The sequence below is a fragment of the Podarcis pityusensis genome (assembly GCF_964106645.2).
Source record: "Podarcis pityusensis genome assembly, chromosome: 8".
Taxonomy (NCBI): Eukaryota; Metazoa; Chordata; class Lepidosauria; order Squamata; family Lacertidae; genus Podarcis; species Podarcis pityusensis.
Genome location: NC_138033.1, coordinates 38,230,557 through 38,255,407, shown reverse-complemented (window position 1 = coordinate 38,255,407; position 24,851 = coordinate 38,230,557). Strand labels below are relative to the sequence as shown.

Genomic DNA, 24,851 nt, shown 5'->3' with positions numbered 1-24,851 from the left:
GGAGAAGCCTCAGCAACAAGCCTTTGGCCAAGGCAGGGATTGTCGCCAACACTGCCGGCTCTTCTGCTGCATTACCTGGGGAGAGCTGCTCAGTGCTCGGAGTAGCTTCAGCAAGGACCTCAGCTCGCCCCTTGGAGATTGCAACCAACTTCTCTTTCTGGGAGGCAGCAAGATTTTCCAGGAAGCGTGCTCTATGAGAGAAGCAAAATGCCACATCATTCAGCACCGGGGACACAATGTTCCATCACCACACAGCAAGCAGGATGAGGCTCATCCCACCCAACAGCTGTCCCCCCAGAGACTGGTAGAGCCAATCTATCAGATGCTGCAACACACAGGAGGTCCAGCACTTGGCACAAATGCTGACACCCATCAGTGGTGGTTCCTCTGAGGCCCAAAGCTCTCTCGGCACCTGTTTAAAGAGGTACAGGCTGAGATCCTCAATAGCTGCAGCAAAGGCAACTGCGCAGACCCTCCTCCAGCCTTCTCTCCCCCAAGCTCCTGCAGTTTTCCTCAACACAGGACTGCTCCAGGACAGCCACACTCTAACTGGTCCAAGGCCCCATCTCATACAGAACCCAGCAGCCTATGGGGTGGGAAAGGGATGTCAAGAAAGCATGGCACCTCAGCCAGCCCCGAATCCTGCTCCCTGCCCTCTCCTGTGGGCAGCAGAAGGCCAGCATGGACTAGGACAATGCAGCAGATGGAAGAGAGAGTGGGTGGGTGGCACACAGCAGCTCAAGCCCCACTCAGCCCTGTAATTCACTGGGGGTCCCTTGGCAAGTCACTGCTTCTTCTTAGCTTCACCTCCTCTGCTAGGTAACCTGGGTTGGCTACTGGGTGATCTTGCCATCAATGCTGCCCTGTACGAGGAAACATGGCAGCTGGGATGGTGGGTCTAGAAGAGACCCAAATGCAGCTTGCTGGATGAGCTGCCTCCAGAGGGCCAGGAAGGGCCTTCCATCAGTGGCAGGGGGCCAAGGCTGCCCAAGAGTTTTGGCTTCCATCCACCAGGCACTTTTGAGGCCACTGCAGAGATTCAGGAGGATTCTTTGCCGGAGGAACTCAACAGGGATCAACAAATTCCTGGGCCTGAAACCAAAGCGAGACCTCCAGCACCAGCCTAAGCCTGATGAAACACACATGTTCTCTGTACTTACTCAAAGCGCCTCAGAATAGGCTTGTCCCCACATACTGAGGGGCTTTCCTCTTGCCTGGGAGAAAAAGTCAGTTAGTGCCACACTCTGCATGCCCACAAGCTCTGCCAAGGCTACACCAGCTCCAAAGCAGAGAGGTCCATGCAATCTGGGGGTGAACTCACTCCTCCTGTCCAGCTGAAATCCCACCTCACTTCCCTGCAGCCACTCATTCTGGTGCTCCAAGTCTGGACGAAAGGGCTGCTCACGCATGCACCAAGGTCACAAAGGCCTCAGAAGTCTACTCCTGGAGCCCCAAGCAGATGCCAGCCACACAACCACAAGTGGAAACACTGCATCTGTTCAGAAGCACAACACAGGGCTGTTGCCACACTCTTGACTCTGTAAACTGGTCCAGGATAGTATCCCCTCTTTGCTGGTGCCTCAGCTCAGATGACCCTTGGCCCTTCACGCTTCAAAGGCAATCCAGCAGGATCCAGACCCAGAAGTCGCTGGAGAAGCACAAAGGCAGAGGAGCCCAAACTACATGCCAGAAGCCCCAAGCCTGCAAACAGATCCCTCATTAAATAATTCAAAAGCTATGAACAGCAGAGGAAAGGAAACCACAGGGCCAAGAGCATCACACACACACACACACACACACACACACACAATACATGTGTGGCATCACTTACCAAGCAGGGGCAGTTTCGTGAAGTCTGGAAAAGGAAAGGGAGTTTAAGCAGGAGAGCACGCGAGAGAAGTAGGTGGCAGAAGAAGAAAAAGAAGAGGGGTGGTGGGCTGGGCCAGGAGCAGATGGAGGTGAGGGCACAATAAGAGGAGAGAAGAAGTGAGAAAAGGGACTCTCCAGGACAGCTTGCTTCAATGTCCAACTTGTGCAACAAGGATGACTGCCTCTCCCAGCCCAGCAGGCCCTTACCCCCACCCACAGAAAAACCTGCCACCCTCCAATCCGCCTGTGCTCTGAACTCTCCGGCCTTCCTTCGGCACTTGCAGAGGAAGGGGTTCAGCACCATTTATGGGGGGTGGAATCCCCCCTGCACCTCCCCCCCCATCTACAGCAGGACCCTCCATCATGTGGGGAGGGTTACAGAAGCCCATCTCAAGAAAGGAGGGGGGCAAGTATTTGATTATAGACTCCATTCACTTTGGGTGAATTGCGTCAGAGCCACCAGATTCTTTCAACCATCACCACTGGCCCCCTCCTCTTCTAAGGCTCCTGCTGCATTTCTCACTGCCACGCTGCACCCCACCCTACCCTGCAGGACATGAAAAAGCCCCTTTGGAAGGGGAGCTGCCTTAGTGGACAGCAAGGGCTGCCACCTCCTCCCCATCCACCATTGCTAACCAGACACCTCCTTGCCACAGCTGCCTCCTCAGAACTGCTGGCCAGGGAAGAAGAGAATGGGGAGAGTCAAGCCCATCTCCCCTAGAGCTTCCAGAGGGCTCCTGAATCTCCCCAGTACGGTCAATATCTTCCCCCACATCTCCTCACCTACCCCCCAGCCCAATATACTAAGCTCAGGGCTTCTGGCAGCTCTGAGCAGGGAGAGATCTTGTGTCCCCTTTGGCCAGAGAGACCTACTTGAAAATACTCCTCTCGCCCAGGCTGCCACTCTGCTCTTCTTCCACAGGAATGGATGGCGTGGAAAGCTGGACGCTGGATGCGCTGCTGTACATGCTCTTGAAGGCAGGCCTAGAAAAGGGAGAGGGAGGAGAGCAGGAGGAGGGCTGTGAGCACACAAGGCTCCAATGGGGGCCCATCAAGACTTTCTAGTCGTTCTGAGGCAGCTCCCTGGAACAGGGCCTCCTGGGCCGAGTGAGGGTTTCTGAGGCGGTATCACCACAGGCAGGCAAAGGTGGCCTCTGGAGGACCCACATGCTCCTCTTCCAGCCTCCCTTTGCCTCCTGCCAGCTTCCACCAACTGCCCCGCTCTTTGGGCTGGGCCTTTTCAACCTTCTTGGCTCAGCTTCTTTCCCACCAGTTCCAAGCAGAACAAAAGCCACAAGCAGAAACTGCCTTGGCCAACAACCCACCTGTCTTGGCTGCTCTCTCTGTCCAGGCTGGGAGCCTCTGCAGGACTGGGCTGGAAATTCTCTGCAGGTCGAGCCCCTTGGCCTTCCTCCTGGGCCAGGATGTAGCCCAGGGAGCGTCGCTGCCCCTTCCGGCCCTCTTCCCCTTTCCTCCGCTCCTTGCGTGTTCCAGGGGGAGGCTCTTCCACACCATCTTCGTACTTGAGGGCATTCTGCAAGGAAGGCAGAAGCTCAGGGGGACCTGGTAGGGCAGGCTGCTAGGTGCTGAGTGTGTAGTGGGGAAGCTGCCTGCTTTTTCTAGAGGCCTCCTCTTTATACCCAGCTCCCTCCCACCAAGAGGGAAGATGCATCACCTCGTAGATAACCAGCTGCTGCTTCAAGTCCAGGTCGGTAGCCTTGTGGGTCATGTGCTGCTGGATGATGCTTTCCATGCCCTGCTGCTCCAAGCAGTCTGTCACATCATAGAAGGAATCCTGGTCAGGGAGGGCAGCCAGAGTCTGCACAACACCAACACAGGGCACCATAGTCAGGGCAGGAAAGGTGCTCAGCCTGGCTCAGCCCAGCTCAGCAGAACAGCCTGACACCTGCTGCTTCCCTCCCCACCTGGGCAATATTCACCTTGTTGATGAGTGTCATGGCGAACACCTGAAGCTCCGTGTCAGCTCCATTCTTCTGTTCCAGGATTGCCACGATGGGAGACCACGGAAAACCACCTGCAAGGCAATGAGTAAGGCATGTGGTTGACCACACAAGCCAAGGAAAAGACCCTCCTTTCGCCTCATCACTGACCTTGCCCAGCAAGGGGCTACCTGCTGTGATTCAGTGACTGCTCTTCCCAATCTGGAGGCTAATGGGATCAGGCCCATCTCTCTCTCTCTTCCCTGGGCAGCCATGTGGCACACTCACCTCTGACCTGCTCTGCCGCTATGACGGCCTGGACAAGCAGCTGGGCATTGGATTCCGTGAACTCCACAAAGACCAGCAGCAGCTTCAGAGCCGTCTTCACCACCAGGCGGTACTAGCAGAGGGACAGCAGAAGTTGCTTAATAGTGGGCCAGGCTACTGGGGTCTACTCATAAGAAAAGCCTTCAGAATCAGGCTAGTGGCCCATCTAGTTAGCATCCTGTTCAATCAAACTCAGCCTGGCCTCCCCTGCGCTGACTGTTAGCCAGAGCTCTCCAGGGTTTCAGGTTGGAGACTTTCCCGTCTTGCCTTGAGATTCCACTGGGGATTGGTTCCTCTGCCACTGAGACCATGACCTTCTCCTGTGGAGGGAGGTGAGAAAAGCTGGATGGATGGAGCTGGAAACTGGGCCTCAGTCAGGAGGACATCACACAAGCCTCCCTTTTCAAAGCCCATCCCACCTCCCTGTCTTGTAACACTAGAATTTGTGCACATCCAACAAAGCTGAATGCTGGAAGATTCAGGACAGATAAAACAAAGTACTTATTCACACAGGGCATAATTAAACTACAGTGGTACCTTGGGTTACAGACGCTTCAGGTTACAGACTCCATTAACCCAGAAATAGTATCTCGGGTTAAGAACTTTGCTTCAGGATGAGAACAGAAATCGTGCTCCGGTTGTGCGGCAGCAGCGGGAGGCCCCATTAGCTAAAGTGGTGCTTCAGGTTAAGAACGGACCTCTGGAACAAATTAAGTTTTTAACCAGAGGTACCACTGTACCGAACTCCCTCCCACAGGAGGCCGTGATAGCTACCAGCTTGGATGGCTTTAAAGGAGGAATAGACAAATTTGTGGTCACAATTGCTACGTTCTTCCTCCACTGTCTCTGAATACCAGCTGCTGCTTGTGCACTTCCCATTGGGGCATCTGGTTGGCCACGGTAAGAACAGGATGCTGGACTAGGTGGGCCACTGACCTGATCCAGCTTCAGCTTCAGGGCTCTTCTGATGCTCACAAGGGGATCTTTCCCTCTGTGGCAGCAACATACTCACCAAGCTCCCGCACAGCGTGTAGAGCCACTGCACCGTCTCGTTGTGGTTTATCACCCCCATCATCCCATCCACAAAGAGCACGATCTGGCTGAGAGCTGGAAGGAAGGGGCGAAGAGCACTGTGAGGATGCCAGCTGGCCATGGGCAACTGATGTACCTTGCTCACTCGCTTGCAGTGGAGCTTCCACACGATGCCTGCCACTCAGCAGCAAGTCTCCTCTGCTCCCTCCTCTAGTTCCTCCATCTCAGTCTGACTCTTTGGCTTTCAGGGTGTTGTCTCTCACCCCACCCCCGCTATGCAGACATCAAATTGGGGAGTGGGACACTAGGTGGTGATGTGAGGAGAGGGCCTTCCCGGTGGCTGCTCCCAGACTTTGAAGCTCCCTTCCTACAAAACCTAGACTGACTCCCTGCTTGTTGTCCTTCTGCCGGCAGGTGAAGACTGTTTTATTCCAACACTGGGAACTGACTGTTCTTTTAAGGAAGGGGTTTTTAATAGTGCTGTGCTGTTTTTTACTATCTGTATTTTAAATACATTTGTTTTTGTTTTTATTCTGTAGAATTTTAATTACTTTTTAACTATTCTCTTTTTATGTTTTTAGTTTCTTGTATGTTATGTGTGCCATTTTAATTTGTGTAAGCTGCCTTGAGTCCCAGTTTAGAAAAAAAGGTGGGATATAAATAAATGCAATAATATTATTACTAATACTACTAGGAATTGCCACATAGCAGATGGCAGTGCCCAGAGGAGGCAGGTGGGTAGGGCAGGCTAGCTGTCAGGAGTATGGATTGATTTGCACATCTGACAGGAATGACTTGGCACAAAAGGCTGCTGAGGCCAGGGCAGGCTGTTTCCACCCTGAGGTGCAAGCTGCAAAGTAAGGCTGCTTCCAAAAGAATCCTCTTTGTCAACAGGACCCACAGAGGCTGCCACGTCTACAAAAGGTTCCTTCCAGTCACAAGCCCCTGAGACTAAGGGCCAAATGAAGCTTTTAAAACCAGCCATGTGGGGGGAGTCTGATACCTTCCCCCAGCTGCTGCTTGCCCCATTTGGGAAAATAGACACACAGTCACATCTTCCCTACAGCAGGGCAAACAGTACTTGTCCATGAGGGACATCAGAGGAAATAGCATCAGAAGGGGGGTGGGGAGCAGACAGAAAAGGTCTCAGCTCCTTCCATTGACCCCCTCCACTGGTGCCATGGTCGTAGGAGAAAAGAGATGATCATGGAGACCAACATCTCCTTTAATTGGGGCCCAAAGCTCTGTCATTAAGAAAAAGTGGCCTCTCAACTTTTAACCTTAATACTTTAACTCTAAACAAGGAATAAGGTATGTATTATGTATTATGATGTGAAATTTGTAAAATCTGTAAAACCAATAAAGATTATTTTAAAAAAGAAAAAGAAAAAGTGGCCTCTCCAAGACAGCTCATGAATTGCAGCTGAAATTTTACACGTTGAATTTTGCCTGCTTGCACATCCCCAGCTGAGTAGCCGGTGAGATGGAGCGATCCCCACATCTGGAAGGCTCAGAAATGGGTCAAAACCATTAAAAAACCTAACCACAAAAAACTTCCCAGTACAGCCAAATCTCCTCACCTAGCCACTATCCCTCAGCAGCAGTCTAAACCTGGCCACTGAAATTTTGCTCACGCAGGAAAATATAGGAATGCTTAAAAGCAAACAGGAGAAATAAGTCCTGCAAAGCCTGCCTACACCAGCTTTGGGTCTGCTCCCCATACTGTATTAAGTATCAGGGAGGCAGAGAGACAGAGACAAGAGTCACACATAGTCCTCACTGCCAGCATCCCTCAGATCAACATCGTACATGGGCAAATGCAGACCACAAAAAGGGGAAGCCACGGCATCTGTCTATTTATTAAATGTATACTCCACCCTTCCTCCCCAAGGAGCCCCAGGTGGCAAACAGCAAGGGATAAAATAATAAAAAAACATATTTAAAACAATTTCAGTACAGATGAAAACTGGGAAAGAGCTCCACTTAAAAGACTCCTCCCAGAGATCTCTAGGGTGCTCTATCCTTTTTCTGGATGTTCAGTTGGGAATTGGAGGTGTCAGTTTAATTTCACCGACTTTGACTCTTTGGTGGGAGATCCCAAATGTTATCCACTCTAGGGACTCAGATTCTCTCTCTCTCTCTCTCTCTCTCTCTCTCTCTCTCTCTCTCTCTCCACTTCCTGCTGGCCTGGTGGTCACTTACCCCTGAGGATATAGTTCTGGTAATTCTGGTCAGCCTCAGCTCCCACTGTGATGAGACACGTCAGCCCTTCTGAATTCACAAACTCAGGCACCAGGTCCTTATCCTCCTGCAGCAGAAATCCAGAGAGAGGAATGTTTGCAATCTGCAGAAAAAGGTTGTATTGTGCATGCTCACCCCTCCACTTGCAGCCCACAATCTGTCTTGGAGAATCTCCTGCTGGGGGAGGGGGCATGGGGGGAGGCTGTCTGCTTATTGCCTTCTCATATAGGGAACAGGTCTGTGCACAGTCCAGTCTCACAAGAGGAGAGCAGAAGCTGCAAGAGCAAAGAGGAGGGGAAATGAAGAGTCAGCAGCAGAGCCTGGTGGTGTCCACACAGAGCGCTGGGCTGGCTGGCTCAATTCCCCCCCCCAGCAAAGCCGCGCCTTCTGGGGGCAGAACAGGGAGGGCCTGGCAGGAGCCTTACCTGGAAAAGCTGCTTCAGTGAGAAGAGGGAGCGCCTCAGTTCAGGGCCCTTCGACCTGTAGAGCTTCTCTGGAGGAAAAACAAAATATTTCTGTCTGTAAGGAACAAGCACCCCATGGTCCATCTCAGAGCTCCAAAAGAATCAGCAGCAGGAGGAGACCCCTCCTCACCAGCTGCTTTCAGGATGCCTGGAAGTTCTAACTTGAAAGAATGCAAAAACAACCTAATGATGTGGCACAGCAGTGAAAGTGCCAGACTAAGACTTGGGCAACCAGGGTTCAAGGCCCTGGGTGACCTGGGGCCAGTCACTTGCCATTATTTGAAGAAGCAAAACCAAGCAAGGCAGAATAAGCACAGTAGCTGCTGCTGACCAGAAACAACTGTCCCACCCAAAGAAGAGAACCCCACAAGCACCTGGTTCCCTTTTAATTTTACAAGTTCAGTCTTTTCCACCCAAAAGCATTTCTCTACTTGAGCACTTTGATGCAATTTATGGCAAGGAAAGGGGCAGCTCCTCCGCCCCCCCCCCCATGCCTAAAAACGTCCTCCACTGTGATATAGCACTAAAGGGCTGAGGTTTGGGACTGGCTGCCATCCCTGAACCTGAGCACTTTATATAGCTAGAGGGAGTTTCTAAAATAACTTTTAAATCTCATAGCATGCACTTTCTTATCTAGAAAGGGTGGATGAATCCTCTCCTACTTTCATACCGGTAACATCAAAGACAAACCAGTGTAAGGAGCCCTACATCAGGCTGCCTTTGAAGACTTTCAGAAATTGCAACTGGTGCAGCTGCCAGGATATAGGCTACTCTCTCCTTCATTAGCACCACTGCCACGTGGCTCTCTCACACACATTTGCTGCCCAAGAGGGCTCCCATGAATCAGCCCAGCAACAGAAGCATCACTTCAGATGCTGAGAGAACAGACTGTCAATGCTCCCTCTGAGCCAGAACCTCCCTGGATGTTTAGAAGTAGCCTGCAATTTCTCCCTCTATTTAAGGCCCCCTTTCTGGGCAAGCCCATCTTGACAGGTTCGCCTACTTCTGTCTGGGAGTGTCCAGCCATTCAGTCCCTCCTGGCCGTCTGAAGTGGCCTGGCCCAGCCCCAGAGGGAGGCCCTAAGGGGTGCCTCATCACCCCCAGAAACCCCTGAGAACCGTGGGGCTTCCAGGGCTGCCTCTGGAGGATCTGCTTTCTCTTGTCCTTCCTGCAGCCCCCACCTCAACTCATGGGCACTGCACAGGCTTGCAACTCAAGTCAGACCAGACACAGAAGGCAGAGTGGAAAGGGCGAGCAGGAAAGGGCAAAGGGATGTGATTCAGTTGTGTGGGGAGCACAACTGTGGAGAATATTGCGAACCACCCTGAGATCTTTTGATGAAGGGCGGTATATACATCTAATAAATAATAATAAAACAACGGCTGCTCTTCTACCCTTCCCCAGAAAGCAACCACCCCTGTGGGGCTTCCGTCTTCTGAAGCCAATACTGGCTCAGGTTTGGAGCAGAGAGAATCAGCTCCTCGGGCCAGCCCTCCCTCTCATCGGCCTTCCTGCGACTGAGGATCTCTTCCCCGGCAGGAGTGGTGCCACTGACAACAGGCAGGAGTTGCCGATGCTCTTCTACCACAAAGCTATGGCCCTTTCCCCACGCAAAGTGGCACTGCCAAAGGTTGCTCCTTCGGCTCTGCCTGCCCCCGCTTCTTCCCAATGCCCCCATTCTGAAACAGAAGAGTAGCTGCGGCCATTCTCCTCAGGCCACCTCTGTGGGCCAAGCGCCAGAGAGCAGCTGTAGCCCAAGTAAGGCCGGCTGGCGCAGAGCTTGCAGTCTTCCTGTTTTCTGCAATACTATATAAATATCTCTTACAGCTTCCTATGCACAGACGGAGACCTCTGACAAAAGAGAGAGGGAGGGAGGCCAGGCTGCTCTTTCTTCTCCTCTCTCAGCCCAGAGCCAGAGCACGGGACCTGCACACTATAAACAAGCAAGCGGAGGGGGCTCCTCTTCCTCCCTGGAACAGACCAAAGCTCCATCGAGACATGGATGTGCCATTTGCAACTCCTTCCTCAGGCACCAAGATGTCAAGGTAGCCAATGTCACTGACTAGTCAAAATGAAATTGCAGGTAATGCTTCTCTCCCTTGAGGCATTCTCTCTCAAAGAGAATGGTATAGCAGAGAGGTCACCGGCCCTGCTCTGCTGGTACCATCCGGGACTTCTGCTTCTTCTTGGTGTGACTGCTGAACAGGTGGTAGGGATGTCCTGACCCCCTGCAGGTGGAATGGTAAGGCAGGTGAAGGTGCCCACCTGCACCCCCATTTTGCTGCCCACTCCATCAAGTTGCAGCATTCATAGGAATCACTGCTTGCTCGCAAAGGGATGTGGGAGGTACAGGCAGGCAAGCAATTGCAGAGACAGACAGGCAGTGGTGAAGGCAGCTGCCTCGGGTGGGGATTGAGGACAGGGTCTTAGCAGGTCCAGGGGGCTGGTTAGGAGGACGAGCACCTTGCTCCTAGCATCTTGCTTTCCAAGTCACTCTTACTTCACTCAAAGCACAGGGGCCTCACCCTGGAGTCTGCAAAGGAGCAAGAGTAGATTTTACTACAGCAGTGGCAGCCTGCGAAGGTGGAGATGAGCAGGAGGCAGAACGGAAGCTCCACTTCCTCTATGAATGAAGACAAAACCTCCAACACTTCCTGCCTTGGCAGCCTGGTGCACAAAGGTCTGGCAAGGGAGCACATCTGCATGCCGATGACAGTGCCGCTACTGGGAATGGGCATGTGAGCCAAAGAGCATGTGCACACAGAGGAAAAGAGCCAGACATGGCTCAGGCAGACAGGAAGGAAAGAGGGGGACAGCTCAGAAGGTGCAGGAGAGGAAGAGCCACTTGTGCAGCAGTCCCAATTGTCTTCTTGGGAATGTTGCTGCTCAAGAGGTCAGAGTCCCATTTCAGCAAAATGACAGCAGCTAAGTTAATGGACTTGGCCACTGCCTCTGGTAGGCTATGAGTCTGCGGAAAAGATGACACCTCCACCTAACAGCTGCATATTGCAGGTGGAAGGAAGCTTGCAAATGCACCAGGAGATTTTATACAACCAACCATGAGCCTACCCACAAGTAAGCATGGTTACGGTTACGGTGAAAGACTCACCCAACAGGCTAGCAGTGAAAAGTATCTTCCCAAACACTAGCTGCAGTCAATCTAGCCTTATTCTCACATGCCTTTACACATCATGCCTTCCCCCTTCAAATGGAAGCATGTGGGGCCTGTCAAATTACCAACCCTTCCAAAACTTTCTCATCTTCAAGAATCACAGGTTAAAAAGTTGTATGTAGGTTTCTCTTTCATTTTAAAATGATCTTATTGTGTGCTTTCTGTAAGCTGCCTAAGGAACCACTGTGTTCCCATGGGCTGTTCACTTCCCCTGCCACGACAATGGAAGCAGGAGTTCTAGAAGGAGCATTTTGGCTGCCTGGCTCTGAAGCAGGACGGATTCTTCACAGGTTCCCAGCTCCTGCATTTCAAGGCACACACTGTGTGACAACCTCCGGTGGAATAGCACTGCAGCACTGCCCTTCCCACACATGTCCAGAATTAAAAGTTTGCCCAACTTGAACTGAATGAGGTTATGGCACTCCGGAGCTGTTGTGGCTTAAAACGAGACTGAAGACAGCCAACTGGGCAACAGGCCTAAATGCAGCAGTGGGAGCCTCCCTGGAATTCCTTGCAAACTTCACTCTGCAGGAGGGCACAATTGTTTCCACACTGAGGAATCATCAGCTGAATGGGGAGGTGGGGGAGCAGGGCAGGCATCTAGGAGAGGGCCAGCCCTACACAAAGAGCCCACAGACCTGGTGCCAGAAGGAGGAGAGGTGTCCCTTCTATTGCCTGGCACCAAGGACAACAGAGGGATGCAACTGGATATAACCCAAAAGGTTTCATCACGTGTTAAAAATTTGAACAAGTTTTTAAGACCTAAAAAGTGCTTGTTAATAATTGAAGGCAGAAAACCCAGGAGATGTCGCCAGGCTGCCCAGAGTGCTTCTTCAAACCCCTGGAAATGAAGGGCCAAACATTCACATGGGCAGACATAGCAGCAGAGAGCCAAGTTCGTCCCCAGATGGCACCTGCTTAGCCTCCTTTCCCCATCACTTTCTGGGCAAGGAGGAGCACCAGGCTATGTTCAGGATCCAGCAACCAGGAAACTAGCCCAGTGCATTGAAGGGGAATTCAGCAGGCCTGTGCAGAGCTTGTCTGAGGCAAGGGGCAGGAGTCCTATTGGAATAAAGTTATAACCTCAAACCAAAAAGCAGCCAGTCACTGGCACGGCCCCATGGCCAACTTAGCCCTCCAAGGCCCAGGGCAAGTGTAACTGGCAGCCCCACCCCCAAGCAAGGACCTGGGATTTAGACTTGCTTTTCTCCCCAGACTGTCAGCTGCTTTGCAAACTGAAAGAAGCTTCAAAAGCAACTGGTGATATGTAGGGGAGGTGGTCAGCTTTGTGATGGCAACTCAAACACCCCACATAGATGAGAACAGGTTGCTGGATCAGACCAGTGGCCCAACATCCTGTTCTCAAAGAAGAGGCCCACTAGAAGCCTATGGGATGTACATAAGCACGACATGCATGCAGCAAACTTCTCCCCTGTGGCAATTCCCAGAAACTGGTATTAAGAAGTATCCTTTCTCCAGCAGTGGAGGTAGAACACAGCCATTGTGGCTAAAGGACATGAAATTGTCTATTTCATAGGCATGAAATTGTCTATTTCTCTTTTAACATCATCCAAGTTAGTGGCCATCATCAACTCTTGTGGAAGTGAATTCCATCATTTAATCACACACCATGTGAAGAAATACTTAATTATGTCTGTCCTGAATCTTCCAACATTCAGCAAGTCAAGTTTGAGAGCTAGCACGGTACATAGTGATAATGGTGATGTACCGTATCAGAACATGTTATTTGACCAGTGCGATAAAGCACACAGATTTTAATTAAAAGCCGGGAATCACTTCTTTTCTCACCAATGGAAAACATTTGTCTAGCTGGCTGTGGAGTCCCCCTCCCTGTAGGTTTCAAGAAAATGTGGGGCAGAAAATATTGTACTAGAGTCTATCTTTTCTTGGGCAGAGTTATGTGAGACCGATTGGATTCTTTCTGCCTAAGTAAAAAATACCATCAGGGGTATCAATCAGCACCTACAGTCCTACTGCAGAAGAACGCAACCACGCAAACAGAACCCACTCCCCCCAGGGAAAAGGCCTGGCACTGGACACTTCTCTGCAGCTTTCTGACCCTATGTAGAGAGACCCTCTAACAGAGAAAGAAAGCAAGGGTTGGATAACAAAGAGGCAAGTGACCCCACAGAAACAGTACATAGAAATATCTGTGGAGGAGCATTCAGATAATGGAGTGCATTGGTCCACCACAACAGCAAGCACATTCCCCCCTCGGACACTAGCCTGCCAGGAACAACAAGGTCAAAGAGCAGCCTGTGAACTTTGGCTCCACTTCAGGATTGCGTCTGCCAAACCTTTCCCAGAATGTTTCATGAGTGAAGCAAGAACCCAAGTAGGGTTGTTGACTGTATAACTTTAATTTGCAAAACTATGGCAGGAAAAGCAACAGAAAGCCATGTGTTTTTTATGATTCCTGCCGGGCCAAGGACTTTTCTCTTTTCTCACACTCCATTATTTGCCTGACTTCCAAGCTACATTCCATGGTTGTAGCCCCTTCAAATGATGCTCTTTAAGGGTACATATTTCCCAAGCAGGCAGCAACAGAGCCCTGGGAACGCAAAGAGCAGGGCTGTTTACTAAGCCGAACCCTTGTTGCCTTCATGGTCTCTTCAGTGTAGATTCAGCATCTTCTGCTAACTCCTTACAACCACCATTATTGTCCGTGTGTGTTGGGACTGCAACCATCCTAGTCAGAAAATACTAACTAGTTACTGCTCTAACAATTGCCAGGTTCCTAGAATTCCTTGCTATATGAAAGATTAAGCAGGAAGGAACCCTCTCCACTGACTTAGTTAAGCATCACCATTCAAGCCCCTTCCTCCTCTTCTGATGCTTGACTTCTTCTGGCCACACTGGGATAATGAGAGAAGCCACAGGGAAGAAGCCGGTGCTTCAGCACTTCCTCCCACCAGCATCCTCCCTCACTGTGGTCACCCAACTGCACCTCCCAGATAAACCTCTGGCTCTCCAGGACTCTCTCTTGGGGCAGTCCTGCTGTCCAGTACATGGAGTCTATTTTGAGTGCAGAGGGAGAGGCCCAGCAACCGCCCACACAGGCTCCGGAAATACTTGCAACATTTATCAGCTCTGACAAGACTGGATGCAAACCAAGGGAAGCCCGGGAGTGCGTGTGCTGAATCATAAGGAAACAGCAGGCAGGACTGAAGCAACAGCAGAGTAGCATGCAGAACAATTGCAGGCAGGAGGGAGAGGGAAGAGGCAGCCGTCTGCTGGCTCAGCTGAGAAGCAACGCTGCTCTCCCCCTCCCCTCCGTATGAGTTGTGAACAGTTGATTCCTTCAGTTGGACAAAGGTACCTTAAGGCTGCTAAGTAGGAATGGGGAATCTCTGGCCCTCTGGACAATGTTGAACAACAACTGCCATCACCCTGACCCATGGGAGATGAAAGGCCACAGGCTCTAACTGTGCTGCAATCAAGGTGTCCCAAGAGCCCCATTTCAGGCTTGCAAACTGGCACTGGTAATCTGGGTAAAACCTCAGTTTGGAAGAGTTTCTTGGTTGTTACACACTCAAATTAAAATAGGAAGAGATAATAAGCTTGACTTGTCAATCTTTTGTACCCTAGAGGGAGTAGAAATAATTGGGCAAACTTGGCGGTTCCAGCACTTTTAGCTTTGCTTACTAAGTAAAAATAAAAGTAAACCTACTGGATTGGATCACTCTTGAGGGCAGCAGAAAGTTTTCCAGGGCAAGTTACCCTAATTTGCACAGGAAAAAATTCCAGATAACCCACATCAAGGTATTTTCTCCCCCGCATAGCACTAGAAGAAGCCTAGTTCAGAGTTAGGCGGCGGCGGCAGCAGCAGTAGCAGCAGACCCTGTGTTAGCCCTCCCTTGGTCGTGCCTTGGAAGGCCAATCCCAACAAGTGCTTTCAGCATCCGTGGCCAGCAAGAGCTAAAGAGCTCCAAGCAATAACAGAGTTGAGACTCACCCAGGATGGCCTGGACTCGGACAGAGAGCTGTGTGCGGAGAAGCAGGATGGGCCGTCTCCCTTTGCTGCAATGACAGGAAAGGAAACAGGACCTAGATCAGCATAGGCTCCCTGAGCCCCAGCCTGCTTCCCAAGAACACTTGCCAGCCAGCCACTGGGAACCTCCTCCCCCTCCTCTTCAACACATTTGCTCACCAAACAGCTGAAGAGAGAAGATGCCACTGGCTCAGTAGGGAGCCAAGAGGAACTTGGGGCACTGACCACCTAACCATGCCAACTTCACAAGTGTGGACATCTACTAACAACCATATTTCAGTATCTGCTTGACAAGATTGCCTCAGGTGTTAGGGTTAAAATGGCAACCTGTGAAGCCAGAAACCTATGGAAAGTGCTGCCCAATACAGGTTGGGAAAGAGTAAATATACCCTGCAGCAGAGAGATATTTTCACCTGATTTCTTCATAGAACCCTTCCAGCTCATCTTTCTGCTCCAGCAGGGAAAGCTCCAGGTCCAGGTAGTGCCCAGAAGGCAAGACTTGCAAGGTGCAGTCCTCCAGCTGCAAAACACAAGCACATCCAATATTAGAGAGGGAGTCTGCCTGCCTGCTCACTTAGGGAATCAACAGGGCAGCAAAGAATGCAAAACGAAAGTGAGGAAACAGTCCTGAGTAGCCAAAGCCAGGTGAGCAGTGGGCAGGTGAGCCAAGCAGGCTGACTAGCACAGGGAACAGGCCCATCCCTACAGGCACCCTGTGCCCCTTCCCCAAGCCCTTCAAGTTTAACAGAAGGACTAATTCAGACTCCCCCCTGCGACTCAAAAGACACAAGGAAGTGATAGTCAACTTCCCATGATTTGGGGGTGGTTAGCACAGAACCCTCCCTGGCTCCATACATACCCTCAAGTACAAATACTTGCTACCAGAAAAGGTGGCATGCAAGGTTAAGATGATCAGAAACCCACCCACAGCTTCCTCTTCCACCCTTGTGCTACCCTTCCCTCTGCTCTGAATGCAGGTGAATCGCCACAGGTACAGCTACGGTGGTGGGCTGGATGCCGACCAGGGGCCACTCTGTTCTAAAGCATGCAGAACCAAAGCCATTATGAAATAAAGCCCTAGGCTCTACGTCAGTGGTGTAGTCCCCAGAAAGGAGGATCCCAGGAAGGAGGACCCCAAAGCAGATCCTCCTGGCTCTGCCCTCCGGCTCAGTGCTACAGCCTCCAGCAGCTGGCTTTCCTCAGTGGACGAGCAACAGGAGCCTTGGGGTGAGCAAAGAACTCAGGAAGGGTGAGCTGCAACTCAGAATTCTTGAAATGTGAAGACCACTCAGTGGATAAAAACCCCAGCAGAAGATGGAGGCAATGTCTGAAAATGACCAGCAAAAGAGGGAACTGCCCAAAGAGTGACTGCAGAAAGGAGTTGGGTGTCTCTATTCCACTTTCTGTTTACTGATTTTACTGCTTAAGTGGATTTTAATTGTGTTGTAAGTCACACGGAGAATCTTCTGGCTTGAGGAACTGAGTAGAATAGGTTGAAACTGCATAAAAGATTCCATTTCCAGTGGTAGCTTTGTGTCAATCTACAGGCAGCATGCCTGTACACTACTAGGATCTCTCATTTCCAGAAACTCTTTGCGGTCAATGTGATGAGGTTAGAGGAGATGCCAAGGTGGTTTGGCCCCCTGCCTGCACCAACTGAATGGACAGCCCAGGTGTTCAGAAAGAGGGACAGGAAAGAAAAGTGGCGTGGTAGGGGCTATTTCTGCTTTAGAAGTAGCAGAGGAAGCTTGCAGGAAAGACACAGAGATCAGCCTGAAGAGCAGAGCAAAGCAAGATTGTGAGGATGGTTCTTGGGAGAAATAGCTTCCCCAGGTGACCCAAGTATGCCAGATATGCTGGAAAAACTGGAAGTGAGGTGTCAGGCTTGGGAAGGGGAAAATGTTGTTAGCCCAATACTGCAGAGACAGGCAGGCTGCACCAAAAGCCAAGGGCTGTGGGGTTTCTCCCCTCCTCCCAACAGTTTGCCTTCACTCCCAAAGGCAGACTCCTCCACTGTCTCCAGAGACAGACGGATGCTAACAAGAAAGCCCAGAGAGATGCAACCAACTTCATCTCAGAGACAGGGAAGATTGAGATCTGCCGCCACACCCCTCCCTCCCTTTGCAAGACTTGCAGCTGACTCACCCCATGCTGAGTCAGACCTCATCACCACAACAGGAAGCTCCCAGCTATTCCCAAAAGCCATCACAAGGGAAATGCCTGATCTGAGGGGAATATTGTCTTTAAGCAAAAACAAAAAAACAAAAACAAACTAGCGATACAGCTCTGTTTCCAAATAGTAGGCTTTGCATTGATCAGAACAGGGGTAGGAAGCCCCACATCCAACACTCTGAAGGAAGGGCTGGCAAACTAGCCAAACTTGGATTGACACATTCATGCAAGGAGAGCTGTGCAATCCAGAGAGGGATTAGGCTGCCCCTCTCACCTGCTGCTCAGCCAGGACAGGCAGGGAGATGCTCCTCTCCCAGTGGAAGGCACAGCAGGTACTGATGCAGGAAACAGCTCCTCTTGGGAAAAGGGCTGTGATGCAAATCCCCTCCTCACCATCAACTCTTTGGTTGCTCTCCAAGGGCAGGCAATGTAGAGTTAACAAGCCTTGTGAAGAAGAAAGGCTGGCCAAGTCCCAGGCCTTTAAGGTCTCAGCTGCTGCTGCTGCTGCCCCTCCCTCCTGTGATGAGCTTTGGCAGGAATCCTGCTCAACCTCAAAGAGGGCACAGTATTCTCAGTTCCAAGACTGATTCAGGCCATTCCAGTCCTGCCTGTCCACGTTCTGGACAGCTTCAGTGAAGGACAATGGGCCTGGGAAGGCAGAAAGGCATGTTGCAGGGCTATTCAAAAAGGCAGCGGGCTGGCCTGTATCCAAACATGACCCCTTCACTCAAGGATCAGTGCCACAAGTGTCTCTATGCAACATCTACATGAAACTGCTGGGGGGGGGGTGACCCAGAGGCTTGGACTGAAGTGGCATCAATACGCGGATGACCACCCATACCTGCACATACCTGGCTGCACTTGGGGGTCAGCAACAGAGGCCCTTCTTTGCCCACCCCAAGGAAAGGTGGAATTGGCAGGGATGCGGCAGTGGCCGCTCTCCAATGAGATTCATGGCCAACTGGGCTCCATCAAACAGCGGCACTACGGACTTTCTAATGAGATCTTAAAACTTCATTATTCTTGCAGTATCTTTCTTGAAGGAAGGCTAAGTGGACAGGACTTTTCAACTGTTGAGCTTGGCTGTGTTTTAGTGGACGTGGGATAGTGGCTTGTTTTATTAATGGTTGTCTCCACGAGCTTTACCTATGACTATATTGTACTGATTTTCTGCCTTTTGCTGAAACGTTCTATATATTGTTATATGTTTAACTTGTATCTCATGATCAATTTTCTCAAAGACAGGATATAAATCTATTTTTAAAATGAGCTCATGGAGTGTGCTGCCAGCCTCCCCTAAAGCAGAAGGACCACCTCTTTTGCCCAGGAAGTTGCCAGGCCATGAGCTAGCATGAGAAGCTTTCATCTTTAGGCTCAGTGGTAGGGCATCTGCTTTGCATACAAAAGATCCTGAGTTGCATCTCCAAGGAGAACAGGAAAGATTCCCTGCCTGAATGCATAAGAACTGCTGACAGTTAGTGTAGAGTCCACTGTTAGAGACTCAGATATATAATCCAAGTGCCAAGTGGCACCTGAAACCTAGGTTGCAGTCACCACAATGGAATGACTAGGGGCTTTTTTGCAGTGAGGTATTATTATTATTAATTTCATTTCTGTACCGCTTTATACTTTAAAGAAAAAAATCTCAGAGCAGTTTATATCACATTAAAACATCAAATAAAACCAATTCAAGCTTCAAGGAAAATATTTCAGTTCCTCCTCCTCTGGCATTTTGCTTTCCTCAGTTGCCAACCTGGCATCCAGAGATCTCCATGTGGTTGCAACTGGAGCCGTGCCAGTTGCAAAATGTGGCTGGCTAATTTCTAACACTGGGTAGACCAGTGGTTCCCAATTGGTGGTCTTTGGACTTCAGGGGGTCCATTCGCATAACAAAAACTTCTATACAGATATCAAAATTTTCAAAAGTAGGGGGTTCATAGCTTGGCTCCTGAAAAACAGAGGGTCTGCAGTACTTAACTGGAACCACTGGTGTGTACAAACTGAAACAGATGGACCCCCAATGGTCTGCTTCAGGATCAGACAGCTTCTTGCAGTCACCATTTAAAAACTGCTGTAAGATCCATTCCTCCATAGGCTATAGGAGGCAAGAGAGAAATTAATCCCTGATGGGGATCCTGGCTCCTGAGAACTTCCCACTTCAGAATTAGAAGATGTCTAGTGGAGAATTTGGCATTCTACTCATCTCAGGAGGAGGAGGAGACCAGAAGTAGAAAGTTCCTAGCTCTCGTATTTGTCCAGCAACGTAGCCATCATCTGAGAAAGGATCACAAGCTGGACCTGTCCAGGCTGTCAGAGCTTCCAGAACTCATAACATCACTTCTCATGGCTACTGTCCCCCAAAACCGAGCCTCACATCAGAGAAGTCAGTCTAGATGCCCACCTTTCTTATCCCATTCCTTCCCCCTGCACCTTCCACTCTGCACCATGTGACCAGATTGTTTAGGCTCAAATTCTGCAGAAACGAAGGAGACAAATGTACCAGGACCACACTATTTACTTTGCACTTGTGCCTGAAAGAGAACAGCCCCTGATGATTAATGAGGGGTGTCACAAGCAGAGCCAACCCTTCATGCCAACAGTGCTCAGAAAACAAGGAACATAATGACGAACAGGCACCCACGACTGCTCTGGCAGGCAAACTGATCAACTCTCCTTTTGGTCTGGAAACTGAGGCTAAGCCCTGCTTCTCATCAAAACACAGGACTCTGTCACTGTGTGCTGTGTGCTGAAGCTTGCTCTCTCTGTTTTCCGAAAGGGCCAGCCTGCACTTCTTTTTGAAGTGTGGCAGCCATGGGCCTCACCCAAGTCTTGAAAGTCAGAAGCTGTGGTTAGGAGGGGATGCTCAGCAACCAGCACTAGTCACAGAGCCTAGTCATAGAATCATAAGTTGGAAGGGACCCTAAGGGTCATCTAGTCCAACCTAGGAATCTCAACTAAAGCATCAATGACAGATGGGCATCCAACCTGTTTTACAAACTTCAGTGAAGGAGAGTCTAGTGTAGTACTGCTCAGAAGTGCCACTTGCTCAGCTCTAGAACTCCTCCAGTTTTTCTGCTCCTGCAACCCATATGGATTTCTCCCTTGGTTGCTCTGCTTTCCAGCCCCTCAGAGTTCTGAACCTCACCTGGGATATGCAAGACAGGCAGGAGATCAAGGCTATTGTCAACATGGCAACTTTCAGAATCTTCCAAAATAGAGTTCCTGGGGGTGGGGTGAATTTATCTGCTCAAGTTTGCTGATGTAGCACAAATCTTATAGCAGACTCCCACAAGCTGGCACCCACCAGATGTTTCTACTATAACTCCCATCAGCCCCAAACATCTGGAGAGCAAGAGGTTGGGGAAGGTTGGCTCATCGTTACCTGTGGCAGGCAATGGTAGTGGGGGACAACTGAAAGCAAGATGGCCAAGAAACTAGCCCTCTTGTCAAAAGCAGTACACAAAGTTGGGAGTCAGGAATAGCCCTCCCAAGACAGAGGACAAGAAGTTCTTGATGGCCCTGAGTATACTTGGGAGAACGTTTATTTTTAATATTCCCAGATGAAATAGCTGAAACAAACTCCAGAGGAAAATCTGACTGTCACTGGACTAATTTTGGACACAGAAGCTGGTCTTTGCTGTGCATGATTATCCCGTCTGCTCAGCATACAGGAGAGAAGTTTCCAGCAACACCATTGCTTTGCTGCTACTAAAACCAGCACTCAGTCCACCCTCAAGGGGCAGCACCTTTGCTGCTTCATCAGGAATGCCCTCAGAATGAGGCCCCCTTACATCAGCCCAACATCTCCAATAAGGCTACGCCCCTACTAGGGCACATGTGACAGGCTCTGCAAATGCTTTTAGGATTAAATGTGGACAGACAAGACTCATTCCAGGAGTCAGAGTGTGGGTCATCTTCAGAAAGCATGTTTTGTACTCCAAAGGTCAGTCTGGAACAAGAATTTCAGGAACTGATTTCCCTTGTAAGAACTAAACAAAAAGGTGAATTATGTGAGGATATGACTAACGCTACTCACTAGTTAAAGTGATTTTCGCACTCTAAAAGTGGGGGGGGGGGGGAGAGCAACCGCTTAGCCTGAGGCTGGTACCTTTAATTCAGGCATGTTCCACCAGGTCTTTCAAGGAGCTCTTGCACTTCCCACTACTCACCCATCTACCATGTAGCAAACTGATCTTTTGAGACATACCCAGCATCCTTTTCAGTCTCTCAGCCCACACCTCTCGTGTCTACCCAACACTCTGCAGCCCACACCAATCACCTTTGTCACTACCTTTCTCAAGGAAACAGAGGATTTCTGTAAAGTTGGAAAGAAGGAAACAAGATGGCTCAGCTACAGACTGAATACAGAGAACAGAGAGGGCATTCAAACCAAGGCCTGCAGGGGGGTACATGGGGGGGATCAACCAAGCTTTCCAGGCCCCCATTTGCAAACCACGGACTCTGCCATTGGCACCAAGCGCACACTGCCCACCTGTTCCATTGCCTACAATGGGAAGCTTGCTTCCAAGCCCAATTTCAGCAGGGAGAGCACAAGAGACTCTGCAGGCACATGTATTGCCTGATACATGGTAACATCGTCAACAAATACAGTAAGAAAAGGAGAGCTAAAGAGGAAATATGAAAGGTTCAGTCTGGGAGACACTGCCGCTTGAGACAACGAAGGATCTGAACAGAAATATCAGCTGGGTGATGCAGAAATGGGAGTGAAAGGGAGAGAGAAAGCTAAGCTTCAGCCTCTGTGTACAGGTGGCCCTGAAAGCCATGGGAAAGTGGTCATTCAGTGTGTGGAGAAAAGAGCAGAAAACAACAAGAGATCCCCAGGCAGGCCCCTCAACAAAGAGAAAGAAAACAAAGGAAGATACTCCACCTAGGTAAATACTGAAAGAACACTTAGACAGGCAAAAAACCAGTTGAAAACAGAATCAGAGACTGACTGACGGGCATAAAGTAGGGTGTGTTTGTGACCTGTGGCCCTCCAGATGCTGCTGTTGTACTTAACTCCCAGCAGCCAATGATCAGGGATGATGGGAGCTGTGACACTCCATTCGCATAAAGGGAGTCAAGAAGGAGAGAGTGACCCCCCTGTAGCAAAGGCACCAAACGAGGACCAAATAGTGACTTTTGTAGTGAGAGATCAACAGATTTTTGCAAGAGCAGTTCCAGGTTTAGAAGCCAGAGGAGGAAGGCAAGAGCTGAATTGGAAGATGGATAGCAGGAGTAAGGAGAACACTTCATAAGTTTGTAGGTGAAGAGTGGAAGGGGAAATAAGGCACTCCTGAGGAAGCCTCTTCTGAAGCAAGTATTTTGCATTGGGAGGAAATCCTCCATTTGCATCAACATCATCTTCACAGTAGGTATTTTCCCCAAAACTATAGCAGGAGAGAAAGGGGTTACATTCCTCCATCAAGACCGTAGCAGCAATCCCAATTGATGAATCCCCAGTTGATGCTCTTTGCCTTTTTTAGGGCGGTGGCAGCAGCAGAGGGGTGGGGGTGGGGAGTCTGTGTTAAATGCAAAGAGGCACTGAGGGTTAAGTCTCACTTAGCCCTCAATTCCTGCAATATCTGCAACAACTAGACTATAATAAGAGTTGTTGTTTGTGCACACAGCCTGGCTCTAGAGCACATGTTTAAAACCCAAGCACACTTAGTTGGAACGGCTTTGCCTGTTTGTTCCCAACCCCCTTTAGTCGCCAACAAAAAAATACCCCATGACTATTGACATGAGATATTCAGCTGCTTCATGCCAAAAATAAAGCAGCAAATGAAACAACAAATCAAGACCAACATCTAATTGTAGGGAGTTCAGCTTATTTAGAGGCCAGGAGATGAAACGCAACCCAAACACACATCCTCCATCTCTGCTGGCCCAGGCTACAAGATGCAACACAGGGACTATACCACTGAGGCAGCCAACAGCTGTTCCTAGGATACCTCTGCAAGGCTGACCAAACAGCATGACTGAACACCAATCTATGGTGATCAAAATATCTGCTCTGGCCTAAATATATGGTTTGAGTCATACTGGCACAGCAAATGCTACAGGTCCATCAATTTATTGTCAGTGCATACATTCTCAGCTATGATGTCAAGATATAAACTGGACAATATTCATTTATTGTATGTGTTTTGAGCGCTTATCTATTTCATGCCTGTGGCTGCCAAAAATTTATATATCATTTTAACTCTGTCACTGCTTTTTGTCTCTTGTTATCTCTGGACTGCAGAAAAATGTCATGTTAGACTGAGAATTGCGCAATGCAGGTAAAACGTACCTGGACTGCATTCTAATACACCACAAGGCCATCTCAAGTTAGGCAAGCGGACCTTCTATAGCCATAATTTTGCACACAAAAATTCTAAGCTGGGAACCACCCAACTTTTTAGAAGAAATTTATCCATGTTGTATTGCCAGGCAAAACAGATGGGGACTGTGTCCAGAAATGCATCATCACTGATTTGTATGCTGCCTTTCTACAGTAAGACCACATGCAAGACTGGCGGTTTTAAAAGCAATAAGAAATTTACAGAGCAGAAACCAAAAATCTAAAGGCAAGAGAGGAAGGTAGAAGGCAAACCCACCCCCCATAAGTGAATGCTGAGCTTTGGGCACCCTAACCTTTCTGTGGGGGGCTCTCCTTGGGAAGCTGAGCCAGCCCCAATCCCCCTTGAGCATGCCAAGAGTGCAAAAAAGGAGAAAAAGCCAGGCCTCCCTTGGTGGCTCTTCTCTCCTCCAGGGAGATACCTTCAGATGCTACTTCCCAGACGCTGGATCACCCCTCTCTCCTACCCCCACCCCAGCATCCTGCCCTGATAGGAACCAAGCACATGACCATCGTGGGGCTCCAGGAAGCGGCAACCTCCCCAGCTGCGGACAGCGTGGTCCCCCCGCAGCAACAGCCGCCAGAACTAGTAGCCACGGGCGGCGGCGCCAGCCAGCCCCATCCAGGGGAGCAGCTGGCCCCGTGAACTTCTGAGGGGAGCACAGCCAGAGGCTTCTACCGCCTCCTGCCCCGTTGCACCTTACAAAGGCGACGGCTGCGGTTTCGCCTTCCGGCGCTCTGCACGCGCTCAGAGGCCGCGCACATCTCTCTCTCTCTCTCTCTCTCTCTCTCTCTCTCTCTCTCTCTCTCACCGGGAGCGGGGCGTCGAGAAGGCGGTGGAAAGCGGGCAGCTGGGCGGCGAGCGGCAGCGCCTCGGCGACGGGCTGGGCGGGCGGGCGGCGCGGCTCCGGGAAGGCGGCGCACGAGAAGGGGTCCCCGTCCTCCAGGTACTGCAGCCGGCACAGCACCGAGCCCGGAGGCGGCGAAGCGGAAGGAGCGGGAGGCTCGCCCATGGCCGCAGCACCCAGGCTTGCCTCGCCTCAGTCCCGGCGAGAGAGTCTGAGCCGAATTGCGGGAGGGGAGAGGGGCGGAGTCGAGACACAGCAGAGGGAGGAGCTACTAGCCCCGCCCACCAGCCGCTGCCGGCCTCTACTGGCCACACACAATACACCAACACACACCGGGATAGGCCTCTGCAGGCCACTCCTGCTGACCACTGAGAGCCGGAAGTTTATCTGCGCCCACAGAGCCCCAAGCTCTTTGGGCCTAAGGAGGGGGG

The 24,851-nt window shown here is 50.5% G+C and overlaps 1 protein-coding gene across 2 annotated transcripts in view; it reads right to left on the bottom strand.

Annotated features, from left to right (window-relative positions):
• FHOD1 (formin homology 2 domain containing 1) overlaps positions 1-24,650 on the bottom strand; it is a 34,955-nt gene extending 10,305 nt beyond the window's left edge. The window contains exons 1-14 of one of the 2 annotated variants that reach the window (XM_081018219.1): positions 24,385-24,650; positions 15,471-15,577; positions 15,022-15,086; positions 7,835-7,902; positions 7,371-7,476; positions 5,149-5,243; positions 4,098-4,209; positions 3,810-3,904; positions 3,545-3,688; positions 3,195-3,403; positions 2,743-2,853; positions 1,832-1,855; positions 1,161-1,214; positions 76-191 (exon numbers count right to left, since the gene is read on the bottom strand). In XM_081018219.1, the coding sequence (XP_080874345.1) occupies positions 76-191; positions 1,161-1,214; positions 1,832-1,855; positions 2,743-2,853; positions 3,195-3,403; positions 3,545-3,688; positions 3,810-3,904; positions 4,098-4,209; positions 5,149-5,243; positions 7,371-7,476; positions 7,835-7,902; positions 15,022-15,086; positions 15,471-15,577; positions 24,385-24,585 (1,507 nt within the window). In that variant the 5' untranslated portion in view covers positions 24,586-24,650. The remainder of the gene's footprint in view (positions 1-75; positions 192-1,160; positions 1,215-1,831; positions 1,856-2,742; positions 2,854-3,194; positions 3,404-3,544; positions 3,689-3,809; positions 3,905-4,097; positions 4,210-5,148; positions 5,244-7,370; positions 7,477-7,834; positions 7,903-15,021; positions 15,087-15,470; positions 15,578-24,384) is intronic. The other variant, XM_081018220.1, reaches the window with a different exon arrangement.
• Between the last annotated feature and the right edge of the window lie 201 nt (positions 24,651-24,851).